This window comes from Trichomycterus rosablanca, chromosome 7, assembly GCF_030014385.1.
Source record: "Trichomycterus rosablanca isolate fTriRos1 chromosome 7, fTriRos1.hap1, whole genome shotgun sequence".
NCBI lineage: Eukaryota > Metazoa > Chordata > Actinopteri > Siluriformes > Trichomycteridae > Trichomycterus > Trichomycterus rosablanca.
In genome coordinates, this window is record NC_085994.1 from 10,939,396 (window position 1) to 10,961,094 (window position 21,699).

Genomic DNA, 21,699 nt, shown 5'->3' on the forward strand with positions numbered 1-21,699 from the left:
TTAGCTAAGTCAAAGTTAGTTGCCATGACTACAATGTCAATGTTGCCGCTTAAAGGCGCAGGTGTCCCATTAAATTATAAGTGTCTCTGTAACTACTCTAACCACCACAACAATCATACATCTTTTAAGCTCTCGTGGGCCACATAAAATGACGTGGCGGGCCGGATTTGGCCCGCGGGCCTTGAGTTTGACACCGCTGTAAGAGACACTTTCTTTAGTGCCAGTGTGTTCTGGCACCTGTACAATTTTACTCTTTTGTCAAAACAAAGCCTTTCACCCCAAATTCTATCATAAAGACAGTGATTACTTAGATCTGGACCTATTCTATACAAGAACAACACTTCACCTAGTATTTGACCAAACACAGGTTCTACTGTACTTCATATCTTATCTTATCTTATGAGCCAGCATTCATTTTTGGAAGTATGCAAGTATGAATATTGCTTGCATGAGAATAAATGTTTTCACATTGTGTCTGGATACTGCTCTGTGAAGTTACGTCAGATCAAATGACACACAGTACACACACACACAAATGCAGCCATACATTAACGTACACTTGTCCAGGATACAGCACAAAGGAGATAGGACATGCGAATACATACTGGGATGGCTGATGACAGACAGATGTGCACGTGATTGAAGCTGTTTGTTTACTACCAGAACACAAGTGTGATGTACATTGTGGAAAGAGTAGGTGTGTTTAATGTATGGCTGGGACTTCTGAATGAAAGAATGATGCTCAACACACTTAAACAGGTGGTTTGGGTCATCCTTCTTCGGTCATCCAGTCACGTCACTTTAAGTAAGTGTGGTCACTTCAAGTCAGTGTGGTCACTTCGGGCTGATTGTAGGTGGCTGCAGCTGTGAGCGGTTCTTTGCAGCACTCTGCAGCAGAGAAAAGCAACAAGCAGGTTTGTGACACAATCTACTCATCCACAACCTGACACAACTTGAAAAGATGGTAAGATTAGTATAAATAATGTTTGAAAGCAGCACACAATCATGTAACAAGACATAAAAAAGATAAGATATTTATCTTGTAATTCTTCATACATAGCAGTGTTGCCAGATTGGGCAGTTTTATGCCAAATTGGGCGGATTTTGTTGGAAATTGGTGGGGCAAAACACACTTTGGTGGGTGGACAAAATTTAGGCTGGTTTGTAATCATTTTGGCAGCTTAAAATATAAATTAATAAACTATTGCTTTCTAAAGCAGCTGGAATATAAATAGGCCTACCTTCTCCTACCACATCCAACCCGTTGTCAAAAGTTTGACTGACAGGTTATTCTTTCCAATCCAAAAGACACCGGTGACCCATCAATACAGAGACTCATATGTTAGATGGCAACAGCATAGGCTAGAATTTTTTTTTGACTCGTTTTTAGGCTTACGGTTTTGGCTTGTTTAGCGCTCACAATGCCAAAGTGGGGAAAATACAAAGCTACATAGTTGTGTACACAGTTCTTCATAATAACTGTACATAGTTCTCCTGTTGGAAATTGGAATGACAAGTGACAATTGGCAGTGCCTGCAGCAGACAAAATTGTCCACTAGTCTGCTGTGAGGGTAAAGACCAGACTAATAAGTGGGTGGGGTTTTCGACACTGTAAAAAAGACCCTGGTTAGTAGCCCAATGCACCTGTACAGAAGTGAAGGAACACAAAGATCAGTGTTTGACTCTCCGGCCTTATGCACAAATCTATCAAAGTATGGGCGAATAACAAGAGGGCGGTGGACTGCACATGCATTGGAGAAAGCATGTGTCAGGCAAATATACCCTCCTTGGATTAAGATCAGGATCCCCAGCAGCAGAAGCTAATTGGCTAAGCTAAAAATTGGGAGAAAAAATTCATAAAAATTACACATTTTAGGTAATATTGCACGTCATCAGCAAGTATTCCACAGTAACGAGTAATCGTTTTCACAGTATTGCATGAGTAATGGTGTCCAGACCCTTTTTTATAAATAAACTGGAAATCGAACCCCACGTAGAACAACCAGTTCTCTAGCAGCAGTCATCTTGCTTACACAGATCTAGGAATGTACACAGAGATTCAGCGCTCATCTGTGATCTAAACCAGATCCCTCTGGCACTCGTAGACACTGAGCACAATCCCTGTGCACAGCGCTGATTAAGGAAGCCTTGAGGCCCACCAATGCTGTTTTTGAAAAGCTATTAGCAGCAATTAAAGTGAAGATGTCACATGAGACAAAGAGCACATCTAGAATTCACATCTGCTTGGTAGCTGCTGCTGAATCATTTCAGAAGCGGCTGACTGCCCGGCATGTCATTATACTCCCATCAGAAAGCTGGCAGCCTGAAACTGCCGACGTCTTTTTATAAATTAAAAGAAGCAAGCTAATCATGCACAGTACTAATAGGTGGAAATCAGTGGTGAGCTAAGGCTGTGACAAAAGGTTAGGAAAGCACAGATCCACCACTGAGTATTGATACAGGGGCCAGTTCTGTCCTGATACACATTTGTCTAATTGATTTATTGATTTATTTATTAGGATTTTAACGTCATGTTTTACACACTTAGATTACATTCACGAAAGGACAGGTAGTTACAGGTTACACAAGATTCATCAGTTCAAGTTTTTATTGTCAAACACAGTCACTGACAATGTTGTATCTCCAATTCACCTCACTTGCATGTTTTTGGACTGTGGGAGGAAACCGGAGCACCCGGAGGAAACCCACACAGAAACAGGGAGAACATGCAAACTCCACACAAAGAGGACCCAGACAGCTCCACCTGGGAATCGAACCCAGGACCTTTCATGCTGTGTGGCAACAGTGTTACCCCAACTGTGTCGCCCTACTTTTGTCTTGGTATGACCACGGGTATGTGAACACCCTACTATATAATCAGTAATAGTTGTTTCAGCTCTGCTTTTTGCTAATGTACATAAAATGAATGATATGCTTCAGACTTTATGGCAACAGTTTAATGAGGACAATTTTCTGTCAGCATGACTGTGCCCCTGTGCTCAAAGTGAGATCCATAAAGTCAAAGTTTGGTGTGGAGACCCACTGAACACCTTTGCAATAAATTGAAACCTTGACTGTGACCCTAGCCTCATTTTACATCAAGGCCTGACCTCACAAATACTTTTTTGATGAAATTGGCACAAAATTCCACAGATACACTCCAATATTTGGTTTAAAGCCTTTCCAGAAGAGTAAAGGTTTTTATAGCTGCAGGAAAAGGGGATGAGCGACTCCACATGAATGCCCATGGTTTTGTAGAATGTCTACCATGCCCAAACCATGTTTTCCTTTGTCATTTTGACAAATCTAATACATTTTAGGTAGGTTTTATGTATGTTTTAAATTATCATAATATTGACACAGAAAAAGTATGTAAGTACAGTGGTACATTGCAACTTGACATCCCTTAATCTCAAAATCTTTGAAACTTGATGGCCTTTGTCGATAAATTCAACTTTTCCCTTAAACTCAACGTGTGACTGTCGCTCTTCAAAGTGCAAATATGAGATGAATCTGCATTAGAGATGTACCGATCGGGGTTTTTGGCACCGATTCCGATCTCCGATCTCCTTTCAGGGATATCGGCCGATAGCCGATTCCGATGGGGGGGGTTGTTGCAAATTTAGCAGTAAATAAAGTACATCAAACAATTAGTCTAACTGACCACACACACACGCAGGTTTAATGTTATCCAGTTCAGTCTGAAAAAACCTTAAAAAGAGCCTCACAGTGAAGATAAACCGGAGCAGAACGCGCGTGTGTGTCTGTGTGTGTGTGTGTGTGTGTGTGTGTGTGTGTGTGTTTGTGCCTTTAAGAGAAATGATCTGTTCACTGTATCGCTTAAAGTGATTCATGAGTCGATTCATTTTTCGCGAAGCGTAAGTTTCTCTTCTCAGTTATCTCTCCCTGTTTAATGTTATTAATTAATGTCGTGGTTTTAAATAAACACCAACTAATACAGAACATTTTGTTTGACTCTCTTACATTAAAAAGCTTAATTAAACTGCTATTACCACAGATCTGTAACCGAGTCAGACTCGTTCCGTCTAAGCAGCTAAAAGTTTTCTGATGATCCTAAAAGTTCAGCAGATGATCCTGAACTAACGAACTAATGAATAAACTTTTGCCTCTGATTGGCTCTGTAACGTTTTCTGTTCTCATCTACATCACAAGTAAGAACCGCTTACGATTTACCAAAGTGAAGCAGGAGTTTATATAACGTGCTGATAGAATCGACTCAGATGTGACTGGGTTGAATTATCTTTTTAAAGTAAATATTTCAATCAGCAAAATTACATCGTATGTATGATGCACAACGTTAATGATGTTATTTTAGGTCATGAAGAGCTTTTACGATGGTTTCAGTACGATTGTTGACGAATTTTGATGCGATGGTTGGTGCTATGTAGCTCAAAGTCTGGATCAATCCACTGAGCTGTTAACTTAATGTGATCTTTTATATATCACACGATCGGATCGGCTACATTTAGGAAATATCGGCCGATCGCCGATAGCATATTTTGATTAACAATCGGCCGATACCGATTCATAGCCGATCGATCGTCCCATCTCTAATCTGCATGTGTGAAATAACCATCTAATTCACTCTGAAAGCATCAGCATCCTGCCTAAAAAGCTGCCAAAGATTTTGTGAGGACTTGTCTGATGTTGAAACATCACCCAGAGAAACTGGTCACTGAGCCAGAACCCCGTAATCACTTCATTTTCTGACAAGGCCAAAGCTGCCATTGCTGTTATATCCAGAGTATCAGCATTTTTCTCAGCATTAGCAGGTGAAATTGCACAGCTTTTCAAATAAAGAAATGAACTGTCAGACATGTCTGAGTGGGTTACTCACTCTCTTCATGAGTCAACCAGAAATTGGCAGCAATCACATCATCAACATGGTGTGAAGCGGTGCTATACTCCTAGTGCTATATATGTTTTTCAGGCTAGCGTACGTTGAAACAAAACCATGACTCTATTCTTTAAAGTCTTAGAAGCTGTTGTTGCCCAGTTGCTTGTCACAGATCGTGTCAGTGTTCAGTGGTAGTACTGTTAGAATTAGTGTAGCATTACTGAACATGTCCAAGTCAAATGTTTTCAACCTTTCCAATAAAATGACACGTTCTCATCAGGTACAGATCTTACCCAAAATACTTTTAATGATTTATTTCATTCAATAGATATTCTATATTGCCTAAAAAGTGCAATGTGGTGTCCCACAAGGTTCAGTTCAAGCGGGCATATTGTTCTAGCTCTATATGATGCCCCTGGGAGAAATATAATTCTGTGTGTAGGACATCCAATACTGCCTAAAACAGTGCAATATTGTGTCCCACAAGGGTCTGTTTTATTATATTGTTCTAGCTTTATATGAACCCCCTGGGGGAAATATAATTCTGTATGAAGGATGTACTGTTTGGGATACATTTCTACCTCTAAATTCTGAAAAACATCATAAATTTTAATTTTTGGTTCTAACCCTGATGATTATTACTGATTATTACTGAACATGTACATGTTCATTTTGTTTTGTATGTTTTAATACAGGGCAAGCTGTAGCCTAGTGGTTAAGGTACTGGACTAGTAATCAGAGGGTCGCTGGTTCAAGCCCCTCCACTGCCATGTTGCTGCTATTGGGCCCTTGAGCAAGGCCCTTAACCCTCAATTGCTCAGACTGTATACTGTCGCAGTTAAGAACCTGGTGCAACACTTCTATTAGGAACACCCATCATACCATGTAGTGCACTTCTTGGGTAAATAATTACTTACTGTAGTCTATCTGTTGCTCTCCACACAACAAAAAAGAACCTTATTATGACCTCCACTGACCAGATGCTGTTTGGGACAATATTGTATCATGCTGCCACCAATTGTAAACAATATAAAAGGCAAATTTAACGACTAGACTGTGACATGCTTATGTTCATTTAAGTTTTGCTCTTTCTGGCTTTTTGGTTAGACTTGTCACTGTTGTTCTTGCTTAAATCTAATTTAAATTTAAAAAGTTAGTTGCTGTACCGGTTCCGATGGCTGGATCAGCACTGCAAGAGTAGTCTCCAGAAGTCAGGAGAAAACAGGAGCCATCTTTTTTGCACTTTTCTCGGTTGTGTGGACGCCGGAGGGACCACCTCTCACTGGGTGAAAGTGATTCCTCTTCTGACAGAGCTGCATTTGCATCCCCATTCTGCTTTGAGCCTGAGAAGTAAAGAAAATGTTATAAAAATTATAATACTCCAACACAAGTCACTACCTGGTCTAACAGCTGCTGAATGACAGATCGGTGACGGCTTTGTCCCCCTGGGCCATCAGACTGCTGAATAGCAAGGGCCACCATCTCAACTAACCACCAACATGATTAACCACATGGATAATCCACACCACACCCTCACAACATACTAACACACTGTGCACCTTACTTTACTAAAACTGCACATATCCATATCTGCATACCTTGGGTAAGAAGGTCAGAATATACACCGATCAGTCATAACATTAAAACCACCTCCTTGTTTCTACACTCACTGTCCATTTTATCAGCTCCACTTACAATATAGAAGCACTTTGAAGTTTTACAATTACTGACTGTAATCCATCTGTTTCTCTACATACAGTGCCTAGCAAAAGTATTCGGCCCCCTTGAACTTTTCAACCTTTTGCCACATTTCAGGCTTCAAACATATATGAAATTGTAATTTTTAGTGAAGAATCAACAACAAGTGCGACACAATCGTGAAGTGGAACGAAATTTATTGGATATTTTAAACTTTTTAAACAAAAAACTGAAAAGTGGGGCGTGCAATATTATTTGGCCCCTTTACTTTCAGTGCAGCAAACTCACTCCAGAAGTTCAGTGAGGATCTCTGAATGATCCAATGTTGACCTAAATGACTGATGGTGATAAACAGAATCCACCTGTGTGTAATCAAGTCTCCGTATAAATGCACCTGCTCTGTGATAGTCTCAGAGTTCTGTTTAAAGCGCAGAGAGCATCATGAAGACCAAGGAACACACCAGGCAGGTCCGAGATACTGTTGTGGAGAAGTTTAAAGCCGGATTTGGATACAAAAAGATTTCCCAAGCTTTAAACATCTCAAGGAGCACTGTGCAAGCGATCATATTGAAATGGAAGGAGTATCAGACCACTGCAAATCTACCAAGACCCGGCCGTCCCTCTAAACTTTCAGCTCAAACAAGGAGAAGACTGATCAGAGATGCAGCCAAGAGGCCCATGATCACTCTGAATGAACTGCAGAGATCTACAGCTGAGGTGGGAGACTCTGTCCATAGGACAACAATCAGTCGTACACTGCACAAATCTGGCCTTTATGGAAGAGTGGCAAGAAGAAAGCCATTTCTCAAAGATATCCATAAAAAGTCTCGTTTAAAGTTTGCCACAAGCCACCTGGGAGACACACCAAACATGTGGAAGAAGGTGCTCTGGTCAGATGAAACCAAAATCGAACTTTTTGGCCACAATGCAAAACGTTATGTTTGGCGTAAAAGCAACACAGCTCATCACCCTGAACACACCATCCCCACTGTCAAACATGGTGGTGGCAGCATCATGGTTTGGGCCTGCTTTTCTTCAGCAGGGACAGGGAAGATGGTTAAAATTGATGGGAAGATGGATGGAGCCAAATACAGGACCATTCTGGAAGAAAACCTTTTGGAGTCTGCAAAAGACCTGAGACTGGGACGGAGATTTATCTTCCAACAAGACAATGATCCAAAACATAAAGCAAAATCTACAATGGAATGGTTCACAAATAAACGTATCCAGGTGTTAGAATGGCCAAGTCAAAGTCCAGACCTGAATCCCATCGAGAATCTGTGGAAAGAGCTGAAAACTGCTGTTCACAAACGCTCTCCATCCAACCTCACTGAGCTCGAGCTGTTTTGCAAGGAAGAATGGGCAAAAATTTCAGTCTCTCGATGTGCAAAACTGATAGAGACATACCCCAAGCGACTTGCAGCTGTAATCGCAGCAAAAGGTGGCGCTACAAAGTATTAACGCAAGTGGGCCGAATAATATTGCACGCCCCACTTTTCAGTTTTTTATTTCTAAAAAAAGTTTAAAATATCCAATAAATTTCGTTCCACTTCACGATTGTGTCGCACTTGTTGTTGATTCTTCACAAAAAATTTAAATTTCATATCGTTATGTTTGAAGCCTGAAATGTGGCAAAAGGTTGAAAAGTTCAAGGGGGCCGAATACTTTTGCTAGGCACTGTACCTTTTTACTGCAGTGACAATAACATGGTGGTGTTGTGTTAGTGTGTGTTGTGCTGGTATGAGTGGATCAGACACAGCAGCGCTGCTATTTGCATTTATTCAGTTTGCGTCACACAGATGATGTGTCAATGAAACGCTTGATTGGCTTTCTAACAAGTTACTGGGAAAAGTTTGGAGGCTTTTAATTATAAGCACATTTACAAAATAACGGATTATATTCCTAATGGGACACACGCTTATAAATTTAATATCATCTGGAAGAACATAAGCTAAGGTAAGGTATGATTTTTTTTTTTGCTGTGTTTTGGATTTTGGCCACTGTGCCATGATTTATCACATGCTTTTGTTTTGCAATGAAAACAAAACGTATCAGTTTAAATCAGTTGAAATTACATTCATTTGCACAATGACTAGTAAAGTAAAGGCACTAAGTAAAACGGCAAAATACAGTTGCTAATCTGCTGTTGTTTTTTATCTGAACTTACATATTATTTGTTTATTTCTACACTACATTTCCAATATGTTTTGTTTATATTATATTGACTTGTGACTTGACTCGGACTCTAGCCTAAAGACTTGTGACTTGACTTGGACTCTAACCTAAAGACTCGTGACCTGACTTGGAGTCGTATTTTGTAACTTGTGAACATCTCTATAAATACAGATTTATATTAAATAAATCTGTCTGTTTGCATTTGGATAGATTTATTTACTTCAGCTATGCAAAAATCTTACCTGAACGATTCCTCACAACGTTTTCCTCAGGCGCAAGAGGGCATGTGTCACTTTGGGTGCTGTTCCTGTGTGAGTTGCTCTCTGATTTTCCAAACGAGGTCGAGTCCAGAACCATGTCTGGATTTCTGTGGTGCTTTTTCTTCTTTTTGGGCAACTTCTGCTTGGCCATTGCCAGGGAGTAGTACATCCCAAAGTTATTAACAATAACAGGGACTGGCATGGCAATAGTTAGCACCCCTGCTAATGCACACAGAGCACCAACCATCATACCCAACCAGGTTTTAGGATACATGTCACCATAACCCAGCGTGGTCATAGTTACCACTGCCCACCAGAAACTAATTGGAATGTTTTTAAAATAGGTGTGATTGTTATGTGGATCATTCGGGTCTGCATCGATGCGCTCCGCATAATAGATCATGGTCGCGAAGATGAGGACGCCGAGAGCAAGAAAGATAATGAGGAGGCAGAACTCATTAATGCTGGCACGCAGCGTGTGGCCAAGAACTCTCAGGCCCACAAAGTGTCTGGTCAACTTGAAGATCCTCAGGATCCGGACGAAACGCACCACTCTTAAAAACCCCAGCACATCCGTGGCGGCTTTGGAAGAGAGTCCGCTTAGACTGATCTCTACGTAAAAGGGCAAAATGGCCACAAAGTCTATGATGTTCAGGAGGTTCTTAATAAACAGTAGCTTGTCAGGACAGCAGATGATTCGCACCAGGAACTCGAAAGTAAACCACACCACGCAGATGCCCTCCACCTGTGTGAGTGCAGGCTTGGTTACGACTTCCACAGTGGTAACCACCTTAGTACCATTGCCAACCGATACAAGTTCAGTCCGGTTTTGGAGGTCATTGAAGGCCTCATGGGTCTCGAGGCAAAAGTTGGTGATTGACACCAAGATGAAAAATAGAGAGACGAAAGCGATGACCTGCAAGACAAAAAAAAACCCCCACTAAATTACAAATGGACCACAGTCATTTTAGTTATTGCGTACCCGAAAAATTATTCTAAATGTTATGTGTAGATTATAAAATAGCCAACAAATGTACATACAAAATGAATAAACCTAAGAAAGTGGCCAGTGAGTGTATTGCTTTGGGCTATCAATGGAAAGCTTGTGGGTTCAAATCCTGGGTCTGCCACTGTTCAGCCCTTGAGCAAAGCCCTTAACCTCTTGGGTCCAGGGGTGCCGTACAACTTCTGCCTTTGTGTTTTGACCCCAGCACTCCAAAGAAGCTGGGATATGTGGAATTTCACGGTACTGTACATGCGTATATGTACACTGACCTATTTGTTTCTACACTCACTGTCCATTTTATCAGCTCCACTTACCATATAGAAGCACTTTGTAGTTCTACAATTACTGACTGCAGTCCATCTGTTTCTCTACATGCCTTTTTAGCCTGTTTTCACCTTGTTCTTCAATTGTCAGGACCACCACAAATCAGGTATTATTTAGGTGGTGGATCATTCTCAGCACTGCAGTGACAATGACATGGTGGTGGTGTGTTAGTGTGTGTTGTGCTGGTATGAGTGGATCAGACACAGCAGCACTGCTGGAGTTTTTAAATTTACATTTTTACATTTTCGGCATTTAGCAGACGTTTTTATCCAAAGCGACTTACAATTATGACTGAAAACAATTTTGAGCAATTGAGGGTTAAGAGCCTTGCTCAGGGGCCCAACAGTGGCAACTTGGCGGTGGTGGGGCTTGAACCGGCAACCTTCTGATTACTAGTCCAGTACCTTAACCACTGAGCTATCACTGCCCTCGTAAATACCGTGTCCACTCTATTAGACACTCCTACCTAGTTGGTTCACCTTGTAAATGTAAAGTCAGAGACGATCGCTCATCTGTTGCTGCTGTTTGAGTTGGTCATCTTCTAGACCTTCATCAGTGGTCGTGGATGCTGCCCACTACTCTGTAGTGATCCTGTGGGGGTCCTGACCATTGAAGAACAGCATGAAAGGGGGCTAAGAAAGCATGCAGAGAAACAGATGGACTACAGTCAGTAATTGTAGAACTACAAAGTGCTTATATATGGTAAGTGAAGCTGATAAAATGGACAGTGATTGTAGAAACAAGGAGGTGGTTTTAATGTTATGGCTGATCGGTGTTTATATGACAAATAAAGGGATTCTTCTTTTAAATGAGTTTATAATGAAAAGATCCACTTAATCCGTCTATTTGTATTTGGAGAGATTTATTTACTTCAGTCTCACCTAAACGGTTTAAAATAGACACAATTCATTTTAATTCAGTATTAATATTTTCTAATTACACTAATTGAAAAATGTATCTACTATTGTCTAGTCAAATATGTTTGGTAATAAAGCTAAACAATGTGCCAAAGCCACTTAAACACCAAGCATAATGGAATAAAATCTATAGCAAAGACTGAACTATAGCAATCATCTAGACTCAAGACTAAAAATAACCATTAAATATTAGGCCCAATTTCATTCTGTAAACAATTTATATTACAAGTCTAGGAAAACAGCTCCCAGAGAAGTGTTTTCAGAAAAATGAAATGAAGTAATACCCTGCATTCTCCATGCTGTGTAAAAGATCTTTTCATTAGCTTGAACAATTACAGCCTCCTGACTTCAATCATGCACAGCAGGTAGATTTTAATTTTAAGAAAACAACAACAGTGAAAACAACAAGCGCAAAGAGCCAAAAAAATAAATAATAATAATTACATAAACAATTAAAAAGTGAAATATATAAATCAGCTGCAAACAAACTATAAGCTCATTGTGCAGCCTTTAATTTAGTTCAGTTTAATTTAAAATCTACAAGTTTATGATGTGAGTATTAAAACAAACAGTATAAACAAAAGAGAAAAAAGAATATCGAGGTAAATATACATTGATGAGTATGATGATGCTGTAGCACTGAAATTGTTTAAGTGACTTTCACACCACTCTGTAAAACCACCAATTTGTGTTCTTTTTTGCTTCGTATTAAGAGTTGAGTTGGCATGACCTATGTTAATTAAATCAGTTAGCTCCTAAATTTTGGGTTTTTTTATGTTACCCATCCAGCTGTCCTCATCAATGAAATACACTGATCAGCCATAACATTAAAACCACCTCCTTGTTTCTACACACATTGTCCATTTTATCAGCTCCACTTACCATATAGAAGCACTTTGTAGTTCTACAATTACTGACTGTAGTCCATCTGTTTCTCTGCATGCTTTGTAAGCCCCCTTTCATGCTGTTCTTCAATGGTCAGGACTCTTCCAGGACCACCACATTGTAGGTATTATTATTTTTTTAATACCGTCTCCACTCACTGTTTACTCTATTAGACACTCCTACCCAGTTGGTCCACCTTGTAGATGTAAAGTCAGACACGATCGCTCATCTATTGCTGCTGTTTGAGTTGGTCATCTTCTAGACTTTCATCAGTGGTCACAGGACGCTGCCCACGGGGTGCTGGATATTTTGGTTGGTGGACTATTCTCAGTCCAGCAGTGACAGTGAGGTGTTTAAAAACTCCATCAGCGCTGCTGTGTCTTATCCACTCATACCAGCACAACACACACTAACACACCACCACCATGTCAGTGTCACTGCAGGGCTGAGAATGATCCACCACCCAAATAATACCTACTCTGTGGTGGTCCTGTGGGGGTCCTGACCATTGAAGAACAGCATAAAAGGAGGCCAACAAAGCATGCAGAGAAACAGATGGACTACAGTCTGTAATTGTAGAACTACAAAAGGCTTCTATATGGTAAGTGGAGCTGGAGAAACAAGGAGGTGGTTTTAATGTTATGGCTGATCAGTGTATATACTGTATATAAGGAATGCTTAATATATGGAACTGCTAAAACCATACAGGAATGATTGATGATACTTGGTTATTTACTAAAAGACAGCAGCAATCCTATCAAGTAAATATTCAACCAGTGTCTCTTCAGAGTTCCTGTCAATTTCAATGCCGTATTTTACCAATTGGTGCACAATTTAGAGTCAAGAGTCAAGAGTCCAGAATCAAGAGTCAAGCAAGCTACATTGCCATGAGCTTAAAAGCTGCAGCTCAAAAAAAGTACCTGCTTTAAAATCGGCACCTCAAAACGACTAAAGATTGTTGCTGATCATATAGACAAAAAAATCCGATCATTTGTACAATAAAAAGAGCTTCTGTATTGACAACAGCCTCAACCTTTTTAAGCTGCTATATGTTTATGTACTTCTACTTCTGAAGAAATAAGTAAGCTCCAATTATTCAGTTACAGAAAATAAAGTTGGCGAAATCATAAAAATGTAGACCAGCAATGCCATACACATTTTTACAAGCGTACGGTATGCAGACCTTGGAATATATATTAACACTGACTAAGAGGGCTGACAGATATGAGTACCAGCACCAACTACTTGCCAGGAAACATCCATAACCTGATTAATGTGACAGCTCTCTGAATGATGCATGTAGTAGCAGACCAATGAGTAACGATGGAAAGGGAGGAAAAGTAATTACAAAAAAATAAGAAAACTTGATCTTGCCAATTATTCAGTGCCTGTGAATCAGAATCTATTAAGAATCTGAATAATATTAGCAAGAAGCCCAAATAATATTTGTTTGCATTTACACATCTTCCCTCTGCAGGAGATGCACTCAGTCCAAACTCCTTACTGAGAACCATGGTGACACTTTACACCGGTCGACTTGGCACCAGCCTCACAGCAAAACAATCTAAATATAGACAGCCCTGATCCAGATTTTTTTCTGGATATTTTCTGGATCAGGATAATACAGCAACAATCCTTCAGACAAACCAGTTACCAAAACAATGACTGCACATCGGTTCTGCTCTTAGTTGCTGTTTAAATATATGTCTGCCATACATAGCAGAACCTTCATACTTCTAAGCCTTTAGTCACAATCACAAAGTTTATTAAGCAGTAAATGTGCCTCTGTTGATTAATACATTTTAGACAGAGCCAGTATTTCTTGGAGACTCATTTTTAGCTAATCCATAAAATAATATTGCTAGTTAAATAAATCATAAAAATATGTATTTAGAGCACAGAACAAATAAAAATAATGTATACTCACATTCAGTATAACAAACTGTGACTTGATGGTCAGATTAAGGTTTAGGTTGAGCTTTTCCTGCATACAAGTAACAGTACTAAATTTAAAATGGTGCTGCTATTCATCTAACCCCATAATTGTTTTTTAACCATGCAATTGTAATGTCAACGTAAACATAAAACATTACTTTATTAAAACATTTAAACATAATTTTCCTCTCCTCTGTATGACTTTTGAGGCGCAGTATTGTTCTGCCTTGTTGCCTCCTGTAGTTGGATTCGTTCTCTAACATCACAGGTGCAGGGTTACATCCCGTGACAAAATTTAAATCTGCAGTATGTAATCTTTTCATTAAGTTTTAATTAAATAACTTATTGCATTGTTTGTCATCTTAAACAGTTTTAAGTATGAGTTGTTTATTTGAATTTGGTGCAAATTTTCATTTAAACAGTTTGCATGACAATTAACACCAGTTTGACTTTCAACAACATAATGACCCAAAGCATACAGCCGAAACAACTCTGGAGTCACTTCAGAGCAAATCTCTAAATGTCTGAGTGGCCCAGCTTAATCCCAGACTTAAATCCAAACAAACATCTGTGCAGACACCAGAAAACGGTGGTTAACAGATGCTTGCCATCTAGTCTGACATACAGAGAAATGATCTGCCATAAAGAAGGGGCTAAACTGCCCAAATCCAAGTGTGCAAAGCCTGAGACTTGGAGCTGTATTTAGGGGATTGAATTTTTGAAGTTTTTTGTTTTTAGTAAATTTTTCTACAAAAGGCCATTTTGAAACTCCACAAAACAATAAAGTGTGCAAAAAGTCAGGGGGTCTGATTACTATTTGAAACCTCTGTACAGTAGTGCAGCTTTAATAATGGACAACATAAGATTTGACAAGAATGTGGCTGGCCTAAGAGAATATTATGAGCAGAATACTCACAAAAACCAAACAGTATCATAAAACTGATCATATATTATATGGCCAAAAGGATGTGGACACCTTGTTGCAGTTATAACAGTCTCCCCTTTCCCTGGAGTGAAATATATCTGTGGTACATTGTTCCCATTCTGTCAAGAAATCATTTGTGAGGTCAGACACGGATGTTGGATAAAAAGGTCTGGTTTACAATTAACATTTTAATTTCCGTGTGTGTGTGTGTGTGTGTGTGTGTTTGCAGCTGTAAGAGTCTTAACTGTCTCCCAAGCCAGCTGTTGATTATGCCAGCACACTGTTGCTCTCTGTATTTATTATATTCCCCAGCAGGTTTTGCACCTGTTGCTTCCTGCTTTATTAACAAGACTGATCCTTTTTTCACTTTTCGAATATTGGCAGTAATCAGGGCGATACAGTGCTGGCATTTTTTTATGTCCTATCACATCACATCGTTACCCCATTACCGCTTTGTGAAGGTTGGCTGCACAGATGGGTCGTTTGTAGCAGACTAGCCCCTGATAATGAAATCCACATCAGGATGTTGTCAATACAGCTTAATCTTGGAGTCCTTCCAAAAGTCCTGTCATAGTGCTGGCTTCAATATAGTCATGTGCATGACTTATCACATACACAAAGTAACGTAACTTGAAGGAATTAATGTGTTTCAGTGGCATCTTTTCATATGTCCAAGAGGAAATTCAAATTCTTGATTGTAATATTTATTATCATTACAATTATTATTTTTGCTGTTATGAGCAATAATATACTGCATGTACACTGATCAGCCATATCATTACAATACAGTATAGAAGCACTTTGTAGTTCTACAATTACTGACTGTAGTCCATCTGTTTCTCTGCATGCTTTGTTAGCCTGCTTTCACCCTGTTCTTCAATGGTCAGGACCCCCACAGGACCACCACAGAGTAGGTATTTTGTGGGTGGTGGATCATTCTCAGCACAGCTGTGTTGTGCAGTTATGAGTGGATCAGACACAGCAATAAAATTGCAATAAACACCTCACTGTCACTGCTGGACTGAGAATAGTCCACCAACCAAAAATATATCCAGCCAACAGCGCCCCATGGTCAGCGTCCTGTGACCACTGATGAAGGTCTAGAAGATGACCAACTCAAACAGCAGCAATAGATGAGCGATCGTCTCTGACTTTACATCTACAAGGTGAACCAACTGGGTAGGAGTGTCTAATAGAGTGGACAGTGAGTGGACACGGTATTTAAAAACTCCAGCAGCGCTGCTGTGTCTGATCCACTCATACCAGCACAACACACACTAACACACCACCACCATGTCATTGTCACTGCAGTGCTGAGAATGATCCACCACCTAAATAATACCTGCTCTGTGGTGGTCCTGACCATTCAAGAACCATGAAAGGGGGCTAACAAAGCATGTAGAGAAACAGATGGACTACAGTCAATAATTGTAGAACTACAAAGTGCTTCTATATGGTAAGTGGAGCTGATAAAATGGACAGTGAGTGTGGAAACAAGGAGGTGACTTTAATGTTATGGCTGATCGGTGTATATTGTAAGAACTTGAACAAGACAGGATGGGGGCTGTCATGATTATTTATACATTCTGTTATTTTTAAATAACATTATGAATGTAAAGATGTTTATAGAGCGTTTGAAATATTCTCCTTGGAATAAAAATGTAAACTAGTTATTAATCTGCATATTTTTAACGGTTAAAAAGACACACTTTACAGTCAATTTAATGTGGAAACGAAACAGATTTATTCAGCCAAGCTTAAATTACTCCACAGACAAAACTGACTGCTTGGTTTTCCTTTAAAACACACAATACTCCATGCAGGTGAAAACAGGTTTAATAATGGAGCCAGTGAGCCATAAAATTTTAAGTCCTTTTTTTGCCATTAATATTTATACTCATCTCACACTGAGCCTTTCTAAAATTAGGAGTCGGAGGAAGTAAGGACTGAGGGATGCAGTAAGCATGGGTGGAAAATGAACTCATCATTTTTTAGTCTGTCACCATAAGCCAGATTCCAATGAGTCATATGTTCAAGCATTTATCTGTAGAGATGCTGTAGAGCATATGCCCTGCACTGAGTAAGCACAACACCCAGAGCAGATTGAATTTCTAACACTAAGCCTTTGGACAAAGCCAGCAATCATTACTCTCCCTTTTTGAATAACAGCACTTGTTAATATAGAAAACAAACATACACACGTCTAATTGAAATAACCCTCCAACAATTAATCAAATCTTCTGTCACTACTACAGCCTCCAAATGACAAATAACACTGTATACATTTATAGCAGATCATTTTCTCTCTTGCTTTTCTGGATTTGCTTTTTTACTAAACCCTGATTGATATTTTTTATTATGACATTTTCAGCTAATTGCTCTTTATGATGTTTAAAGTTTTCCAAAACAAATCATTAAACATATGAATATAATAAATGAATATAAGAAACACAGCATATGTAGGCACTCGAACGGTTCACCATCACATCATTTCACTCTACACTAATGACTGCATCTCCACTGACCCATCTGTTAAACTCTTGAAGTTTGCAGATGATACTGCAATCATTGGTCTGATTCGTGACAGAGACGAATCTGCTTACCGACGAGAGGTTGACCAGCTTGTGCACTGGTGCAGTCAGAACAACCTGGAGCTTAACACACTCAATACTGTAGAGATGACAGTGGACTTCAGGAGACACTCACCAGCACTGTTCCCACTCACAATTTCCAGCAGTCCTGTATTAACTGGAGTCCTTCAAGTTTTTGGGAACTATCATTTCCCAGGACCTAAAGTGGGAGTATAACATCAACTCCATTCTCAAGAAAGCCTAACAGAGAATGTTCTTCCTGCAGAAAATGCGAAAGCTGGGTCTGCCACAGGAGCTGCAAAGAGAGTTCTACACTGCTGTCATCGAATCAGTTCTGTGCACTTTCATCACAGTCTGGTTTGGAGCAGCCACAATACAACACAGGAACAGACTGCAGCGACTGGTAAAGTCAGCTGAGAAAATCATTGGCGCTCCTCTGCCCTCCCTCCAGGACTTGTACTCTTCAAGAACCAAGAAATGGGCAGAGAAAATTATTACACCCTGGCCATAACTTCATTCAACCCCTCCCCTCCGGCAGGCGCTATAGGTCCATCCACACTAAAACTTCCAGATTCAGGAGCAGTTTCTTCCCACAGGCCATCTCCCTCCTAAATAAATAAATGACTGAGCATGACAATATTCACCTGCTGCCAATTGACTCATTCTACATGCTGTGCACTTTACTGTTTTTGTAAATATTCCACATGCTGCTAACTTACATATCTGTATATTACCATTGGTATGTTACCAGGTATTGTGTACCTCTGATTATATGTACATACATACATTGGTCACTGAATACTGTAATACGAGCCGCTCAGGGGGTGCAGCGGTAAAAACACACGCTGGAACCAGAGCTGGGATCTCGAATACATCGTATCGAATATCAGCTCTGCCTTGCCGGCTGAGGCTGAGCGGTCCCAGGAACAATGATTGGCGCTTAGGGTGTGTCCCTCCGTACACAGTGCTGAGCTGCACTGCACTCGTCAAAGTGTAGGTGATAAGATCCATACGGCATGCTGCCCACGTGTCGGAGGGGGCATAGGTTAGCTTCGTTCTCCTCAATCAGAGCAGAGAATATCGATTCATTTACATGAATTACCGCTTTGAATCGTGGCACATGTGCACCGATTTTTAACTGCCTTGTGGTGCATCGTTACATCCCTACTTATAACCTATATACTTATAACTGTGTAGCAATTAATTCATCTACGTGTTTTTGTTGTTGTTGTATGTTGCTGTTGTTGTTGGCACTATTCACCTCGCCTGGTTGACATCACTACACAGAGTTGTACAGGATTTTCCAGCTAAATTTATTTATGTGAGGATACTTCCTTTATTTGTATTATTCATTTATTTATATAATGTGAGATTTGTTTTAAAATTTCATTTCAGTTTTTTTTACACAAAAAGGGAAATGTGCAGCATTGTTTTGCATAATTTGTACCTACCTCAGAAATAAAAGGGCATTCATTATTTAGATAGATAAAATATGTTATTTTATTTTTTAAGAGAAATAATAAAAGGAAACTTTATCATAATTTGTCTTCAATTTCATTTTGTTCAAAAAATCAGGGAAAAATCATATTGTGAACCCAGTATCGTAAATCGTATCGCATCGTGGGTAGAGTGTACCATTACATCTCTAGTTATAAGTCTATAAGTATCATTTAAAATTGTCCTTCAGCCATTTAGTTAAGCAGGTTTGCTACCTAGTAACTGCCAATGAACTGTTTAGCTCACATTTTGCACAGCTAGATAGGATGGTGTAACTTAACCTAACATTTTTTTTTTCAGTTTTAAATCAGTAAATGTAATTTTTGTACTTTACTGACCTACTTAACTAAAATACCGATCTATACAATCAAAATTTATCTGAAGATGGGACTTTTGGAAAGTAAGTGACAAGATTCCAGTAAAGGTTTGCTTACTAATTATGAAAACAATTAAATAGAATAATTTAGGATGACTCTAAGAAAGGCACCGATATCTGTCGCAGCTTTTGGTTTACTGACATGGTTTATTCCAGCACTAAACAGACAGGGTGAGGCTACCCATGGGCTTTTCCAAAACACTCCAGGAATGATGGTAACAAACATCTAGCACACCAAGGAGACACGATGACTGTGCTCATAAAAGGCTCCTGCGAGGACTAATCATAACAAACTGTACACAAAAGACTGCCCAGGTTGATACTGTGTGTGTGTGTGTGTGTGTGTGTGTTAAAACAAGCCATGGCCATGGTAAGTATTGTATTGCAATCGTTTATACTGTATTAATACGTATTTTCTTTGCCTACAAGGACAAGAAATTTTTTTTAAATGAATTTCAGGGAATTTAAATATACCTTAACAGTCATGAATTATCCATTAAAAAGTCCCAGCAGCAATAGATGAGCGATCGTCTTTGACTTTACATCTACAGGGTGGACCAACTAGGTAGGAGTGTCTAATAGAGTGGACAGTGATTGGACACGGTATTTAAAAACTCCAGCAGCGCTGCTGTGTTTTATCCACTCATACCAGCACAACACACACTAACCATGTCAGTGTCACTGCAGTGCTGAGAATCATCCACCACCTAAATGATACCTGCTCTGTGGGGGTCCTGACCATTGAACTATAAAGTGCTCCTATATGGTAAGTGAAGCTGATAAAATGGACAGTAAGTGTAGAAACAAGGAGGTGGTTTTAATGTTATGGCTGATCAGTGTATATGTATGCATGTTTTATATAAAAACATTTAGCACTGCAATTGGTGTGGATTACAGCCTGTTTGTATGTCTTATATTAGCTACTACATTCCAATATTAAAATGTGATAGCAAAAACATCCTAATAAGTGTAAATGCTTCCAGACAGTTGTACTGCATACTACAATCAAGCAATTAACAACCCATCATGCTGTGTGGCATGTATAAGCATGCTCGGCAGAGCCAGACACCCTTAATTTAGCACATAAAGAGGATTCCTTATTAAAGTCTGTGCTTTAAGACTTTTTAACTGGCTACTGGCTACTGTTTCAATCAGAACTGTTACTAAATAAAACATTTCTTTCCAAATGGGAGTCTCTTTTAGAATAACAAGGCCCTATTTCACAGTAATACATGGTTCACTAAATGGTTTAATGGGGGCAAGAAAATTATGTTAGTCATTAGTCTTAATGATGTATATGCTATGGCTTTCACAGTCCCAGATCTTAACTAAACATCTAGGGCATATGTTTAACTAATGCGCTTGTGCTGTTCAAAAGCATTAACACAATCACCAAGGAATAATTCTTGAAAAAAAGGCGCTCCTTCTGTGTAATCCAGTTCCAGGAATTCACTAAACATCTGGGGCATACCGTTGTGGTCAACATTTGAATTGGCAACCCTGAATATATATTAGGATACAAGGATACAAAATTAAAAACAATGCCAGTACATGATTAATGGTACCCTTTGTTTAGTTAAAAATTAGATTAACCTGTGATCACTTAGAAATTGGACTCGCCTGTCCCCTCCTTGTCAGTGCTCATATGATTTTAATTAACCTATAAATTGTGGCTTTGATGCTTTAAGAGGCCAGTTCTATTCCCTCCACCTTGTTCAAAATACAAGAGCTGTCTGAGCAGACTAGAAATGCTATCATCATCGAGCATGTACAGTCTAAATAGTACAAGACTATCTATCTCCAAAGGTCTTTGAAGACAGTCAAAGTCAACATGCATTGCTACTCATGGACCAGTGTGGATGTGGTGGAAGGAGGAAAATTGATGAGAGAACCCTATGAAAGGTGGTTTGAAATGTGGCACATACAACATCCAAAGATCTTCAGGCTAAGCTGGATACATCTGGAGAGATGGTTTCAATCTATACATATAAGACACACTGAACAAAACTGGGTAATATGGGTGAAGACCAAGGAGGACCCCACTATTTAAAGAAATAGCAACTGAACTTTGCAAAAAAACTTACAAACCACAATCCTTTTGGAACAATGATTTATGGACAATGCATAATGTTGTGGGGCTGCTTTGCTGTCTCTGGGACTGTAGGCCTTAAACATGTTACAGAAACTATAAAATCAGAGACTTATCAGAGCATTTTAGAGCAAAATGTTCAAGGCCGGAAACCACTGTTGTG

The 21,699-nt window shown here is 39.5% G+C and overlaps 1 protein-coding gene across 1 annotated transcript in view; it reads right to left on the minus strand.

The window, feature by feature from the left end:
• Nucleotides 1–543: 543 nt before the first annotated feature.
• The window catches only part of kcnc4 (potassium voltage-gated channel, Shaw-related subfamily, member 4), a 28,139-nt gene continuing 6,983 nt past the window's right edge, over nucleotides 544–21,699 (minus strand). Inside the window, exons 2-4 of the mRNA XM_062998363.1 lie at nucleotides 8,974–9,907; nucleotides 6,025–6,201; nucleotides 544–888 (exon numbers count right to left, since the gene is read on the minus strand). Coding sequence (XP_062854433.1) covers nucleotides 821–888; nucleotides 6,025–6,201; nucleotides 8,974–9,907 — 1,179 coding nt within the window. The 3' untranslated portion in view covers nucleotides 544–820. The remainder of the gene's footprint in view (nucleotides 889–6,024; nucleotides 6,202–8,973; nucleotides 9,908–21,699) is intronic.